Source organism: Periophthalmus magnuspinnatus, chromosome 23 (assembly GCF_009829125.3).
Source record: "Periophthalmus magnuspinnatus isolate fPerMag1 chromosome 23, fPerMag1.2.pri, whole genome shotgun sequence".
In the NCBI taxonomy this organism is placed as follows: domain Eukaryota; kingdom Metazoa; phylum Chordata; class Actinopteri; order Gobiiformes; family Gobiidae; genus Periophthalmus; species Periophthalmus magnuspinnatus.
This window is the reverse complement of record NC_047148.1, coordinates 16227095-16243424: the sequence shown is the minus strand read 5'-3', so window position 1 is coordinate 16243424 and position 16330 is coordinate 16227095. Positions and strand designations below refer to the sequence as shown.

General features: G+C 38.8%; 2 protein-coding genes across 3 annotated transcripts; one reads left to right on the top strand and one right to left on the bottom strand.

Moving 5' to 3' along the window:
* Window positions 1-559: 559 nt before the first annotated feature.
* fpgs (folylpolyglutamate synthase) lies at window positions 560-5563 on the bottom strand. 2 transcript variants are annotated; one of them, XM_033989786.2, is made up of 15 exons: window positions 5394-5563; window positions 4775-4903; window positions 4609-4662; window positions 4261-4325; window positions 4086-4200; window positions 3226-3303; window positions 3088-3149; window positions 2707-2809; window positions 2254-2331; window positions 2034-2181; window positions 1876-1953; window positions 1344-1494; window positions 1194-1269; window positions 1063-1129; window positions 560-956 (listed from the first exon to the last, which is right to left on the bottom strand). In XM_033989786.2, the coding sequence occupies exons 1-15, from the start codon at window positions 5538-5540 to the stop codon at window positions 577-579; spliced, it is 1731 nt and encodes a 576-aa protein (XP_033845677.1). In that variant the 5' UTR covers window positions 5541-5563; the 3' UTR covers window positions 560-576. The 2 variants fall into 2 exon arrangements, with proteins under 2 accessions (XP_033845677.1, XP_055087445.1); XM_055231470.1 differs by having other exon boundaries at window positions 1876-1963; window positions 2038-2181; window positions 5394-5553.
* A 48-nt stretch (window positions 5564-5611) lies between these two features.
* Window positions 5612-10077, top strand: cdk9 (cyclin-dependent kinase 9 (CDC2-related kinase)). The gene is made up of 8 exons (XM_033990097.2): window positions 5612-5875; window positions 6003-6116; window positions 6402-6483; window positions 6637-6727; window positions 6850-7016; window positions 7097-7268; window positions 8230-8378; window positions 8490-10077. Exons 1-8 carry the CDS (start codon window positions 5835-5837, stop codon window positions 8853-8855), a joined length of 1182 nt encoding a protein of 393 aa, XP_033845988.1. The 5' UTR covers window positions 5612-5834; the 3' UTR covers window positions 8856-10077.
* The last annotated feature ends 6253 nt before the right edge of the window (window positions 10078-16330 follow it).

The following is a 16330-nucleotide window of genomic DNA, read 5'->3' as shown; positions in this document are numbered from 1 at the left end:
AAGTACTGTAAAGGCTGCATGTACAATACTTTTGATAAAATATATTTAAACTTTTGTTGAAAAAGTTAGTTGGGAGAATTTTACACATTTATCACAATATAGCCATCTTTTAAATGCTACATCTCAGGCAACAGTTCAAACACACATGTGCAATTTGTGTACAAGACTGTCAAGTTTAAATATCTCATACAAGTTACCGAAAAATAACACTGAATCAAGATGGTCTTGTCCATCTTGTCCAGCAGCAATGAAGGCATAGACAGAGACAGGCCTCATGGTGGGCTTTAAATTAAGTGTAGTTCATGTCTATAACAATGTAAATTAAAGACCTTTCAACTCAAATAGTTTCAAATCATACAGTTTATGGTTCAAATAAAAAAAAAAAAAGGTTGAGACTCGAGCTCATTCAATGTAAATTATCCAACAATGGTTCTTGTAAACTTAAGTGTCAAGTAAATTATGTGTGTAGACTAGAGTATAAGGCTCTGGGTGATGCAGGGTGGAGCTGCCATGTATCGAGTCCTCATTTAAACAGAAAATAACCAAATTCCTCTAAATGTTAACTACAAGGCTTCTTTATTTAGACATTGCTGGGTCTAGGTGTTTGAGAGCACCACCTACTAAATGTAGGCTTCCTGTGATGAGCACATGGATTGCAGTCGTTTCACGAAGCAGCGCGGCTTTGGCCATAACACTGGGTTTCACCGGTAACTGCGTTTTGCCTGAGTCCACAAGTACCGAATCTTTGCCCTGAGCAATCCACTGCAGACTGCTGAGGATACAGGGAAACACCAGTGTCTCTGCCTTTTTCTCAGGGACCATACAAAGCGTGTCCCCGATCAGCATCTGAGGCTCAGTGAGGTCTGAGGGGCTGCTGTTATGCAGACGCCAGCTGCTCTGGTTATCCAGACAACGAGTCAGCATGTGCTCAATGGAGACATTAAAGTTCTGTTGATCTAAATGTGACAAAAGGAGACAAACCATTAACAAAATCTCCAAAATATCCAATCAAACACTGCAATTAGCAAGTGAGTTTGAGAGCTCAAAAGGTAACGGCCTCACCAGCATTGCATGATGCAATGGCCTCTGTGATGTTGGGGCAAAACACTGCAAAGTCAAATTGACATGGCTGCAAGAAACAAAACAAAAAAAATGACATTTAAATAAATAAATGAGCATTATGCTTAGCTTACCACTAGCAATTTTAACATGGCTGCAGAGTCTCTGTCTCCAGTGGAGTTGAACAGCAACACTCTAGCCACAGGACCACTACAAAACAAGCAGTTAAATCTAAGTGTTATTGTAGTAAAGAATGCAAATAAAAAATTCTGAATGGATTGAACCTTGCAGTCAGTTCGTGCTGGGCTGCACTTTCTTTGAACCACTGCACACAAGCAAGCATACTGCGCATGGTGTGAGCTCCATCCAAAAAGTATGTGATTTGACCATGTTTAAGAGTTTGATTTCTTCCTGGCCACTCAGTCTCCTCCAACCCTAAATCACAACACACAGGTAAATCATGTTTTGAGCGAACAAGTACTTAAAAGAACAATGCTGCCCTCTAGTTGTTCTGGTAGAATTCTCAAGCACTAAAATGATTAAGAATGAATTTTTTCTCCACACCTAAATTTGAGCGTAGAAAATTCTAGCTGCTAGACAGAAATGGGACTTTAAGGCAGCTGATAATGTCATTTACCAAGAAATGAAGAAAATTTGAGTACTGAAATCAGAATGAGTGGTCATATGAAGGTGAAGGGAAAAAAATAAAATCAGAGAGGAGCACTTATGGTCTACCACCAGATGGCATTAAGAGTTTGAGGTGAGAAGAAACGCAACAAAACAAGTGCAGATTTTTCTAAGCATGAAAGATCATACCTTTCACCATGATTGGGCCAAGTTTAAAGGTCGCGGCTTGACATCCAGCAGAGTTCCCATCGTGACTTTGAAAAGCTCCTTTACCCGTTGGAAAATAACATGATTAGTTGGATGTAATATGGTCTCATAACTGAATAACCCATCCGAGGATTTCTTACCCGGAAGGCACCTTCTTTGCATCCATGTGTGACTGAGCTGAAGGGCGAGGGAGGCATTTGGCTGCTGGTGTTGTCCAGCGAGGCCTAGCCATATAGGGCCACCATCTGTGTCATAGTCCATAAGACCTGGACACACTTGCAGTGAACACTGGAAAAAAAGGACACACGGTTATGTTTTCTCCATTAGAAATGACTAAGGAAAACATCTCCTTAAACTCACACCAATCTCTTTTGCTCTGTCTTTTAGTACCATCATCGCCTCTTCAGGTTGTTTCACTGTGAATGCTGGAACTCCTGGCTATGAACACAAGACAGTTTTAAGATAGGTATAGCATATTATTAGTCGTTTCTTTTCATACAATTTTATTTTCTAATGGAGTTGAAATAACTAATCTGGTCTCAGACTACAAACATGTGCAAAGTGGTTTTGTGACAGCAGGAATGACAAAATGACACAGGAATCAATTTTGTCTGTCAATATACTTGACATGAAAATTTCATAAAGTTGCATCACTTCAGCATCATCTGGCCCAATTTGAGTAAAATCATATATCCCTATATTAATTGCATCCCTTTGCAGACTTTTTCCATCAACAACAGACTTCTCAAAATATTTTAACCCACCCCTCCCAAATTAAAAAAAAAACAAAAAAAAACAAAAAAACACACACACCTTAAAGATCCCTCCTTTTTGCCAGGCAATCTTTTCCATTGTGTCTCCCAAAAGCTGAGTGTGGTCTATTCCAAGAGAGGAGATGCCACAGACCCACGGTCGCCTGATGAGAGAAACAGACACTATTGGGTAAGTGACTGACATCTCTGCATGTGCATGAATGAACAAAAGCCCATATAAAACTATATTTTGATATATATAGTTCAAAAATGCGTTTTGACAAACATACACAATACAAGCAGGAGTTATGTAAGCAAATTACTGAATTCTGATATGCATCACTTCATTCCACTCAAATTGAACTTTGGACCCAGTTCAAAAAAACATGAATAATGTTTGCATAAGAGTTCACCATGCATCAATAGACGACTGACCACCAACCTAATGATGTTGGTGCAATCATACGCCCCTCCTATTCCAACTTCAATGATGGCCAAATCTACCTGAAAAACAAACATCAGAATCAGAAAAGTTCAAACTAATAATGATAAACAATGTGCTAAACATAGTAACAATTACCTTTTCCTGGAGAAACACATGAAATGCCAAAATCGTCAGAAACCGAAAATATCCTGGCATTTCCCCATCATTCACGTCCTGAAATAAAAATTCAGTTTACCATATTTTTTTTTTTAATTAAACAAAATCAGTCAAGGACAATGTAAAATAAGTTTACTTCAGAACAAGCCACAACTGATCTTTTTATATTATATCTGAAAACTGATACTGAAATTGATTGTGGCATTTTAGAATACAAAAATCCATACAAGATTAGACTTTGCCTAATATGAGAAATGTGACCGAGCATAGAGTCAGATGACATAGTCATGCTGTTGACACTGCGGCACTCGTTTGTCGACTCAATTTAGATTCTTCTTGAGAATATTTGTGTGTCATAACGTTTACATTGAAATCATCAAAAGTGTAAAATGGGGAAAAAAAACCTACAGATATGCTTATTGTGGATTTTAATGTCAATAAGAATTGGACTCCTTTGAATAACCAAAAATAAGTCTTTATATAGGGAAGTAGGTGCACCCCGCCCACCAGGCCATAGAGATGTTATTTACTTGAAATGTTCCACAGAATGGCATTAAAATATGAATCTTGCATGTATCCAATTCACGGTGGTTTTATTGTTAAAATACATTGAAAAACATGCATTTTACTATAAGCGAGCTCGCCTCTCCATAGGAGAGACGAGCCCTATGGTGTTCTGGTGAGTCTCCTGCTCGTCCCCAGAGAGACGGAAGTTTAATACCATACTGCGGGATATTCTAGGCAAAACGATAACATCTCTATGGAACGGGCAGGTGACAAACCCTTTACCAAAAGTTACATTGTGTTTTAATGTTTGACATAAAGCAAACCGGACATACCTTAGTTTCATACAGCCGCCCATACACCTGCCAAAAGTATTTAGCAAAGAGTTCTTTTCCAATTGGTTGTCCATTTATACGTATCCTCTCCCTGACCTGGACTAAGTGTGGCGAGCTGGAGGAAAAAAATGTAACATAAAAATATGAAATATATTAGAATGTAAAAATATTGTACCTGTAAAATCCAGTACGGAAACCATAACTTCTCAGAATGCGCTCGGTGAAGGCACATGTTGATCCCTGAACAACATAACACAAAACTATTTAAACATTACCGTGTTCTGACGCAAGTTCAAAAACCATGACTATTGACACCACACTTATGTAAGGAACTCTTACACTGTGCACTGCTTAAGAGATAAATACTTCAATAATAAATAAAAATACCCAAAGATGCTTTACCTAAGGAAACATGCAATAAACTTAATATAAAAGGTTTACTAAAAAGGATATGTGAATTCAAAGTAATTAAAATGTTGCAAAAACAGTGAATTCTCTCATTTTAAATCAGAATTAAACTCACCTTGCCCTTTGTTCCCGTCACATGAATGATATTGAGATGATCCAATTTATCCACCTAAATAACAAATACACGCGAGATAAAAATCAAGAAACCAAATAAATCAGTTCCCAGTTGCAGTATAAATGATTAAACACTGAACTGTGCACTCCTCAAAATCCAAGCTCACCTTGAGACCAGACCGTTCAAGGAAGCCGACCATGGCCTGGAGCTGCAGCTGCGAATGGCTGCGCTCCTGTCGTGCCTGTGCCAGAACACTGGCATTGGTCTGCAAGGTGTTTAGAGTGCATACAGCATCCTAAAACCAAAAGCACGAGCACATTTTAAAAATTGGTTGAAATGGCGAATGAGGATAAATGGGTGTTTTTACATTTTACAGTGAAACATAACAATGTCAACATTTTATTTACATATAAATACAATGAGTTAACATGCCAAATTAGTGCGCCACCTAGAGATGGCACAATCAAAACTCTGTGCCCGTTTTAGAACCAAGAGTTGGTTGTACTTTGACACCCCCCTGAAAGATAAATAATCAACAGAGCAACCTTTCTCTGGATAAAATCAGTAGGAATAACACTTAAAAGCTCATAAATTTAACTAGTATTCTTTATCAGTACGGAGTTGGTTTTAATGTAGAGTTTCCACTGTTCTACCGGCCATGTTTTCTCTGAAACTTACTCAAACTAAGTCCACGATCATAAACTTGTCATCCTTTGACAGCGATATCAGCTAACTAGCAGGCTAATAGTTGATGTAAAGGTAGTGCTGACAGTATCAGGGCTCACCTGATATTCCATCCTCGTCGTGTGAGGTGCTGCTTTAGTGCTGAAGGACCTGAATGAAACACCTGCTAATTCGTGAGCTCTGTCCGGATTTCGGTTCCGGACCGCGAACACGCCGTGCCGCTGAAACACGCGCCACATGCACGCCATCTCAAGCGCCCTAAATACCGGAAGTGCTTACAATATGGGCGTGTCGGTGTGACGATACGCCACGCCCCTTTATCAAAACAAGTTTACAACAAAGCAGGCCATTAAACCAGGCAACAGTAAATGTACACTACGTGCTTCATGTTATCCTCAATGTAGCCCAACGCCAACGACCGAAAAGAAAAGGCAGAAGGAAAAGACAAACATTTATGTTAATGTTTTTGCAGTTGTTCAGTCAAGCCGCTGGGAGCTGTCGTGTTTCTACTGTTTCTGGTCGATCACGGACGAATCGGGAAGATGCAGCGAGACAAAACAAGCAACGCTAGTGCGGCTGAAAAGTAAGTAAATACATCTTCATAGACTTTCTTTTTCAGACACTTGAGCTTCTTTAGTAATATTGCTTAATAACTCGATAAAGTATAAGAGTTGTATTGTTGACAGTGTCCCAAATGTCCTTTTTTGTAGGCCAGACCGGGAGGCAGCCATCATGTCCAAATACTACGATGGCGTTGAGTTTCCTTTTTGTGATGAATTCTCAAAGTATGAGAAAATGGCCAAGATTGGCCAAGGGACATTTGGGTAAGTGGTTATATGTTATTGTTTGTATTGGTGATGTGACTTTTTATAGACAAATTAACGTTAACGTTAGCTGCATGCTAACTGCTAGCTTTAGCTTCGTTCTTTCCCAGTGTTTCTCGTGATCAGCGTGGGCTTCCCACTCACTGTTGATCTGTTGATCTGTATTACAGTCAATGACTCTTATCACATTAACATGGACAAAATGCATTTGCCCAAACATGAATTGTAGAGATTTGTTTCAATACTGTGAGCAGATAAACCTTATATTTACCATGTTTTTAACAGGGAGGTATTCAAAGCTAAACACAGACAAACTGGAAAGAAGGTGGCCCTAAAGAAAGTTCTAATGGAAAATGAAAAAGAAGGGGTAAGAGACTATATAATCTTGTTAATTTAGCTACACAACCTGTATTTAGATATAGTTTTTCCAAACACAGACTGTTAATTTAGTTAGTGAATGATACTTTACTTCTACATTGTTCTGGTGAATAATTTTCTTAAATGTCTTGTCTTGTATCAGTTTCCTATCACAGCTTTGAGGGAAATAAAGATTCTGCAGCTGCTTAAACATGAGAATGTTGTCAATCTAATCGAGATCTGCAGAACCAAAGGTGTGTATTTTTCACATAACTTTTCAGTCATTCAGGCTTTTGTATCAATAAGAAACTTTCTGAAAGTTATATCTATTTTGATGTATACGTTTTTATTGTTTCATGCTCTCTTGTTTTTTCAGCCACTCAGTTCAATAGATACAAAGGGAGTATCTACCTTGTTTTTGACTTCTGTGAGCATGATTTGGCTGGTTTGTTGAGCAACTCTAATGTAAAGTTCACTTTAGCTGAGATAAAGAAGGTTATGCAAATGCTTCTTAATGGGCTCTACTATATCCACAGAAACAAGGTGATTAATTCACTTTTGACTTAAGTTGTAAGCAAATAAAATGTGATGTATTTTAATTTCTTTTGTCTTTATATTATCAGATCCTCCACAGAGACATGAAAGCAGCAAACGTCCTCATCACTAGAGACGGTGTCCTTAAACTAGCAGATTTTGGTTTAGCACGAGCTTTCAGTTTGGCCAAAAACAATCAGGGGAATCGCTATACTAATCGAGTCGTCACGTTGTGGTACAGACCACCAGAACTACTGCTTGGTATGAAACCATCTTCCTTTTATCCAATATTGTTGACCTTGCATGAAAAACAAATTAATCAGACATCGGTTGTTTGCTCTTCTCAAATTGTTGATGTCGTTGTTGATGACAATCCACTGTTATTTGGGTAGATTTATTGAGCTAGGTGGTAAATGAGTGCAAACTTAGAAATGGCATGTTTGATTTATACATTACAGTACAATACTTAGGCAAATGTCACTGATCTACAAGGGACCTGGACACAATTGCTCAAATAATATGATATACAAGAAAATAACAGAGCAAATGGCATGGTTTAAATAAATCTGTATGACTATAATGGATCAAATATCTAAAATAAAATGGCTAGCTCTTCATCATTTGTTATCGGATAGTGATAGATACTCAACTCTGTATTGCTATTGGGACTGAAGACAAGTATTTGGGCGTGGCTAAATGAAACTGCAAAATTACTGCTGTTGATTTCTGCAAATATATTATGCACCTGAGAGATTTGGTGAATGTGTACCTCTCTGCTGCACCTAAATGAAATATGGTTGAGCAGGAGTTCAACCATGTGTATGAAAGTTATAATTATTACATGGCTGAATAATATGCTCCCTTCAAAAGAGATTGCCTTTCTATCTCTTTTCTATACAACAATCCTTCATTTAGAAATCTGTATATTTATACAATAATGAGAAACGCCGTTCTCCTCACGCAAACTGTCGTGCAATAAGCTGCTGACTTTGTGGGCGTCTTATTTGTTCTGCTTATGTAAAAACTTTAGTGCTTGATAAAGATACGTGCTGTACTAAACATACCCAAATGTACAGTACAAGATCATCTTCAAGTCTATTTTGGGAGGTGTGTGTAACTAGCACTGTACTGGTCCTTGGGTTCAGTGAGTCTTTACGTTTCAAAATGGTTATGCCTGAAAGGTTGTATGTGATATACTTTATAATTTATATTTTGCTTTCAGGTGAGCGTGACTATGGCCCCCCTATCGATCTGTGGGGTGCAGGTTGTATCATGGCTGAGATGTGGACGAGGAGTCCCATCATGCAGGGCAACACAGAACAACATCAGCTCACTCTTATCAGCCAACTGTGTGGATCCATCACGGCCGAGGTAAAAACATTATTATCTAACTGCTTTTTTCTGTGATATAATTTGTCTGGATTCATATCTGGCTTACGAGGGTTCAAATACTAAACTACAGTACTTCATTTTGCTCTGTAGGTGTGGCCTGGCGTAGATAAGAAGTATGAGCTCTACCAGAAAATGGAGCTTCCCAAAGGTCAAAAGAGGAAAGTAAAAGATCGTCTAAAAGCTTATGTGAAGGATCCCTACGCTCTGGATCTCATTGACAAACTGCTGGTTTTGGACCCTGCACAGCGAATAGACAGTGATGATGCGCTCAACCACGACTTCTTCTGGTCTGACCCCATGCCCTCTGACCTCAAGAACATGTTGTCCACACACAACACTTCCATGTTTGAGTATTTGGCTCCCCCCAGACGGAGAGGACACATGCCTCAGCAACAACCAAACCAGAACAGAAACCCTGCCACCACCAGCCAGACAGAGTTCGACCGAGTCTTTTAAGAATTATTTCAAAATAGCTGGAAGACGCCCATTGTTTTACATTTTACTGACAGATGCAAAGTCTTAACATTTTAAAAACAACGTTGCAAAAGCCAGCCTGTTTTCAGGCTTTTTTGCTTTAGTTGTTAACCTCTACAGACTTCAATTCTTGAAACTTGAACAAAACGGACTCTATAGATTCTACAGACTACTGTTTCAATGTTTTGCATATGTTTTTGTTCTCAATTATTTTATTACATTTTGTATAAAAATAGTATATTATGTGTGATGTTATTGCAGGTTGCTTTTTATTACTTTCTTTTTTTGCAATAATAATTTCCCAGTCAGTTGCACACTGAAATTAAAAACACTTTTATACAAATGATGAACTGAATTGCAATATTATAATCAATATAGATAAATGCAATGGTTTAATGTTTTTGAGATGGGAGTAATACTGGGTATTCCAGGAACAATGTTGTTTAATGCATTATGCTTCAATATACAGCATTCACATGTAGGGCTGAAACAATCAGAATCATTTTAACTCATCATAATTATTTGCTGATCATTGCAGTTGTTACCTGGCTCTAAAAATACAGAATCTAAAACACATGCCAACAGATGTCAGACATGTAAATTATTAAATCATAATGTATATTTAATGTTGATGTATACAAGAAATATTAATTTGTCAATTAAGCAAAATAATTGCGGACTAGTCAGCTACTAACATAATGATTAGTTGCATTCTTATTCACCTAACATGTTTGACTATTGTGTTTGCCCTTATCAATAACAGTTTACAAGTTTTGGTGACATTTATGTTCCCCACAGGCCTGTAGGGCCTGAGTCTGGAGCCAGTCTGCTGTCACACTGCGCATCTCTCATGATGGATTGCTCCTCTTGTTTCAGGACCTCTCCATTGTCACTTCCATTGAAGAGAACAGTGTGTGTTTGTGTGTGTTCTTTTGTAGGAGTCAGGACAACATGCCACATAAATTAGACAGATGGTCGTTGGACTTCGAAGACGAAGTGTCTGAATGCAAAAACACATGTGGCTGTGCCAGGTTTTGACCTCTGCTGTGATTAGGAACTCTTACGCAGTTGTTCCATGTGATGGCATCTTCTCAGGTTACACAAAAACACAATTTGATGTTTGAGTGACTTTTACATTTATCTATGTTTGAAGGTCAAGCTAATTATTTCTATAAGCACGTAATAAAATAACAATTATAACCTTATTCAAAGATCAAAGCGCTTAATTTTACAAACTCACTGTCTAAAAATGCATCGCTTTTGCCGACTTGAAAGATAATGCATTGTTCACGTGTCCCATTGCATTTTGTCTTTTGGGAATTGTGCCCATTCCCGGTCGTGGTCTTCATCCTCATTCCCCGCACTAGTCGCCAACGGCGGCTGGATGCGGCTGATGGCATCCTGTGTGCGCGGGCACCACTCCTGAAAAGGTCCTGTCATTCACCGGGGGTTACCATATGTGCGCCTGCACGAGCCCGGTGCCAGCGGCGGCTCGCGCTGCCAGAAAACATTAGAGAAGCAGCAGGGTGTCACTAAGGCGCTGCGATGATTGATTAACCGTAAATGGTGAACGTGAGACTGCACTTCTCTACCTAGTTTCAGACCGCACTCACACACTGCCTCACCTACACTCCGGAGGTGGAGCCCCCTGCAGATACAATGATGTAATTGCATTAGCGGCCCGGTAGGAAGAGGATGAGCTTGGGTTGCTTTGAGATGAACCCAGTGAGGGGTCGCATCGAACCATTAGTGGCCCGCCAGCCCGCGCCCCGCTCCTCAGGCGGAGCTCATGTGCTGCTTTTTCTGAGCGGTGGGAAGTCAATGGCACATCCCAGTGGTTTATCCAGACATGTGTATCTTATTTAGCCTGCCAGGTTTTTTTGATTATATTTAGGTGGCTTAATGGTATATTTTAGGCTACTATTATTTTTTGCATCTTATAAAATAGTAATAGTATACTAAAAGTGATGGCACTGCTCTGTTTGTCAAAAAATATATTCATAATTATCTATTTTTGTCGAACTAAACTAAAATGATAACTAATAAGATGTCATGAGAGTCTTCCCTCAGTTTTGTCAGTCTTGTCCCTTCCAGGGTCCTCAATTACTGACCCCAGACGGATACAATGGCATTTTTCATAAAAGTTGTGGAAGTCCCATAGCAGCATGTATTAAATTACCATAGTCTAATGGTGCTACTGTTCCATTTCCCTCGTGTCCTGGAGTCATGTGGCGTCTGGGGAGAGGGAGATAATGTTTTGTTTGGTATTAGCATAGACGAGGCACTTAAACTCCCACTGATCTGGATTGGAAAACATTTGGGATAAGGCTCATCAATCAAAGGGCACACATGCCAGCGCTGTCACATCCTGGGGCGCTCTCCACATGTCTGTGCCTCACAGGATGTCTGAACAACACGCTCCACAAACACTGGATTCTTTCAGAGCAGATTATAGGGTCTTGAATCAGGACCACCTTTATGTGGTGACTCCTGATCAGCATTACTCTTCATATCAAAATATGCTTTATAGAAGTTTAGTTTAGTTTTTAAAGAGGTTTAGTTTTGATTAAATGCTCCGTCGACCAATGACGAATATATTTTTGTATATAAGTGTAACTAATAGCTTTACCAATAAATATTTGGTAAATATAAAAAGAGTAAAGCTGCTGTTGAGCTGGGAATGACAGACAAAGTACTGAGCATTTGTTGAGGCTTGACATTTCCATTCAAACCTATTTCAAAGATGAAAGCAATCCCCCTTCTGGACTTTTAATTCAGTTAAACCAAATTAAGTGTTGTTTTTTTTAAATAAACTGATATTGATGCTTCTTTGAATGGTTGATTTGGCTATAAATTTCATTGTTGCAGTTTTATATGCCAAGGAGGTTGGCAAAAGGGAATAAACTAAGAAACAAACGCCCCATTGAATTTTAAGATGTTTATCATTTGATTTTTAAATATACCAACCTGTTATAAAGTGATGACTAAATGTCTTAATCAGTGCGACAATAATCTGCTCCCTTTACATATGTATAAAAACAAAACAAAAGCAATACAACAACACTCCGGTGTTCTGTAAGATTTTGTTTTTATTGAAGATATGATATGTGTAGCATGCGGCCCAATGTCTAACATTTTTACCAGCAGGGGGCAGTGTGGAGCAACTTTGAGTCAAATGAGTCCTTTGTTGTGTAGATCTTGTGAATACTGAGCAGCAACAAACACAACAAACAAAAATAAACAGGAAAACACCATATGGAGATATTTTCACTCAAGCTGTTCTCTAACACGTCCTCTCATTGTAACCCTCTAAATTTATGTGGGCATGGGACTGGAATCTTATGACCTCTGCAGGCTGTTGAATGAAGCTATAGTCTTTAAACATGCAAACTGATTTTAGCATTATTATATTAAGTATTTAGGAGAGAGATACAGCATAAAAAAGTTATATTTCTTAGTTTGTTAAAAAATGTGGATTAATTTGTTATGTTTTTGCAGAATCACTGCATCCAGGTCTACTTTGCCCCAAAGCATATACTTTTTGTCATCTTTTATGTCATTTTCTCAAACTGCAGGTCTCTGGAGATCTGGCTTGAATCACAATCAAAAAGAGCAATTTGACTTGGGCCTTTGAAATGTTTGCTGTAATGTCTGCACTGGGCTCTTTCAGATAGAAGAGTATGAAATGTCATCACAGATTTGTATCAGCTGTCGCTAAAGAGTGGCCTCTTGGCGCCCTGCTGGGCCTGCCACCAGGACAACTGCCCTTTACCCGCACCGCTGGGAATCTGAATTCTGGCGTATTTTAGGAACAATTGTGAAAGGAGTTACCACACAAGAAGAAAAACGGCAGCAAATGCCGATTCATTCATGACAAATGTTTTGTTTTCATGACAAAAGTTTGTTAGAAGCTTACACAGACCTCATCAAATCAGGAGTTTTACTAACATAAAATGGACCAGGATATACATTATTATGTTCTCCCACCATATGAAAAGTACTGTTTGTTGTTGTTACTAGTATTTTGTGCTTCTGCTTCTTGAGGTCTCCGACAAAGTGCTCCAAAGGCTCACACAGAGGGATGGAGAATGAAGAAGGGAACACAGAAGAGACGGGCAAAAGATGGAGCAGGACTGGCACACAGGAGTTCATAAAAATACTTTGATACCACAAACACTGAATAAGAAACTACTCAAATACAAATAATTTTACAGTAGATTTGAATGATGTAATGCTCTTTCCTCACCTGTCTTTCAGATGTTTCAGATCAACTGTTCCCTATAAATAAATTCAGGAGGAGCATCTTGAGAAAAGCGATGGGGAGCAAAGAGAAATCAATCCCTGAAACTTCTTGCTGTATGGATCATCATTTTGCCCACTCTTCCTCAGACTGCATGTAAATTGGCTGGGCGTGCTGACAGGTAACATGATAGGAAGTGAGTAGTGTTGCTGAGTCCAGGCTCATCTGTTCATCCAGCTGCTTCATCTCATAATGCCTCAATGGCTTTTGATGCTCACAAGCGATTTCCTACAGACGACGATCACATTACATCAAATTAAACGGCATTACCTCACACCAAATAAAGAGCTTTATTTACTCAGCAGATGGTGGCTTTATCATGGGGGAAATTCAAGGAGAGCCCCCATGGATCATGCTGGTTTAATCATTCCTGATAGCATAAAACAACATTACTGATCAGGTCAGGGTAAGAGGCTCTGAGTTATTACAATTAGTTTGAAGTAAAATCTAGGGATGCACTGATCCAATACTGGAATCGGATATGCCTGGATCAGATATTGGCTTCTAAATATCGTCTCAGTAGATATCCTGGTTGGACATATAGTTTGATGTAATAAGACTATTTACTGGTCACAGTTGGCCCAGAAAATCTTATAATTGTTTGGTAAAGTTGTTCCAGTTACTTGAGAAAAAGATAACAGCTACATAACACATTTAGATCAGTTCTGTCTTATTTTATTTTTGTTTAAAGGAAATAAATGCTGTTCCAGTCTCTCTCCTGGTATCGGTTGATATCAGGTATTAGCAGATACTTAAAGCTAGTATCAGAATCAGTATCAGAGCTGAAAGAGCTGAATAGGTGCCTCCCTAGTAAAAACTGTTACCAGGAGGACAGTCAATAAATTGCACTGGTGTCAGTATCATTCCAATAAGGGTGCACTATGTAACTTTTCTGGTGGAGGGTCTGATACTTGTTTGTCTCTATGGTGATGTTATTGCTTTGCTAGATTGTTCCAAAATACAGTATTTAATTCTGTCTCCAAGAGTTATGTTATGGAGAGGCACGCCCATGTGCACAATAAGAATGCATCTTTTTCAGTGTCTGTTTGAATAGTAACAACATAGTGGACCTCACTCCAGAAATATTACCAAAGTGACACTGAAGCGCACAATGATTATAGGTTACAAGTTAGGAATAAAGTGTGGAATACTGGTGATAAAATACCCTGCATTTGAGTAGATTCCTGTTTTGTACAGTTTAATATATCAGGAGTGCGGTAGCTCCTGCATTAACAACTTAGTGTAAAGTTATTCTCAGCACCACGTCCTCATTAAAACATTCCCCAAAGTGCCCCTCCATAAAACGCCCTTGGCTTCATGTTTAGGTGTCTAATTAGGGCCCCAGCCTCTGCTTTGGTTGTTGGCTTGTGTGTCAATTTAACAAGGCAGTTAGGCATATTAGTAATATTGTAACTGGACTATCGATTTGAGGGGGTGCTATAGGAGATGTAGTGCTTGCTGTGGGGCCACTGAAAGGACAGAGGTGTAGGGTTGCAGACAAGTTGGTGCAGGACACAGAAATGACCAGCTGTGAAGGAAAATAAATATTGTTATAGTTTAAGTGATTAGGTGGGGGACACAGGGCTGTCCAGGTGGTGCAATGGAAGGAGCAAGAGTAGCCCTGTAAAATAAACTGGTCATCAGTGGCTTTTAAATATTTGGTTTGAAAAAATAGAGGCACAAACATTCACTTTTGCAACACATTATATGAATAAATACCAATAGAGAGGTTCATTATTTATGAAAGGGGCTTGAAAAAGACCATGTTTAGCTGTTTCCCGTTAATATATAGTCACTTTTGATTTAGGCCATAAGCAGTGAGTTGTACTTGTCACAATATTGACATTTCAAACTTGATTTCAACACTAAGGAAAAGGCTCAATAGCAATATCATAACAATACGTAACACTTGAATGAAACTACAGTTTTGCCAGTATGGACACTCTGGGTACTGATACTGACAACTCACGGCTCTCTTCCAAAATCCATTGTAAAGAGATAACTTTCCTCTGGCAGAGACCTTACAAAATAATAGCAGAAAAAACACTGCAGCACGGTCAGTTTGCATGTCCTTCAAATGGCCCCGGTCACCTCCGTTTTCATTTGGCCAAAGAGTCTGCGTGTTTTATTTTGTTTATGGTTCTGGCCTCTCATGTGTGACATAGTCGAGGTGCCGATGCGATCCTCAGTAGACTCACCAGGAGTACAGGCTTTCATTAGCACTCTGTAATTAGGAACAGATGCAATTTGCAACCCTGCACAGTGCACTCACAAGGAGACATGCTGGAGCTGAGACATATGACTCAAACACAGGAGTAACTCAGAGGTGCAGGGGGAAATTAATGCGGATTTATTTTGTTTTCAGTTTAAACAAAGTCCTGTTAATTATATTCTTACAAAAAGTCAAAATATGTCTTTGATTAAATGATTATATATTGTTTCTACTGTACTTCCCTAACCCTTTCACCCCTAAGAAAAAAAACATGAGAATTTTATTACCAAAACTACAATACTCTTAAAATCAAAACATCTGGAATTATTAAAGGTGCATGTTTTTTGTTTGTTTTTTTCTTTTGGAGGGTTTATTTGTTATCTGTTACATTCAAACAATACTTGATCTGATTGCGTCACTTGCTTGTTTCCATGAAGATGAGTTTTATGGCATACTGTGGAGCTTTCTAATAACATTTCCATTGAGAGCAGAAGGAGATGAACTTACCTACCTATGAGCAACCTATCCATGGGTTGCCATAGCAATTAACAATTTAAAACATAACATTGTATCTTTTCAAAGGGAAAAAGTCCTCAAAATGCTGCATAGCCAAAACCAATGAATACAGTGTGGATTAATGGTTTGAGAATGCTCTTTCTATGGGGTCAGTCCTTCTATAAGTGCACCCAAAGAGTCTCCTCAGTGGCTCACAGCTGCATGAACTGTGAACATTTACCTGATTGACGTATCATATAATACAAATTGCTCTGTGTTGTACTTGTAATGACCCTTGAGTCCCTTGATTTGTGATTGACTGAAAGGAAATGGTGTGTTTGCGTAAGAGCTGTCCATTTAATTATCATGTACAATATTTTTATTATAGAATTACAGAAACGATCTGAAGGACTGCAGGGGGAGGCGGGGTGTGACCCTGGATGTTGCTAA

Coding starts and splice junctions, on each gene's coding strand:
- fpgs (XM_055231470.1), bottom strand. CDS start 5,540: ATGGCGTGCATGTGGCGCGTGTTTCAGCGGCACGGCGTGTTCGCGGTC. Junction 3,304..4,085: donor GGCGGCTGTATGAAACTAAG/GTATGTCCGGTT, acceptor TTTTTATTTCAG/GACGTGAATGATGGGGAAAT. Junction 1,130..1,193: donor CCATGTTAAAATTGCTAGTG/GTAAGCTAAGCA, acceptor TGTTTCTTGCAG/CCATGTCAATTTGACTTTGC.
- cdk9 (XM_033990097.2), top strand. CDS start 5,835: ATGCAGCGAGACAAAACAAGCAACGCTAGTGCGGCTGAAAA. Junction 6,484..6,636: donor TGGAAAATGAAAAAGAAGGG/GTAAGAGACTAT, acceptor GTCTTGTATCAG/TTTCCTATCACAGCTTTGAG. Junction 8,379..8,489: donor GTGGATCCATCACGGCCGAG/GTAAAAACATTA, acceptor TTTGCTCTGTAG/GTGTGGCCTGGCGTAGATAA.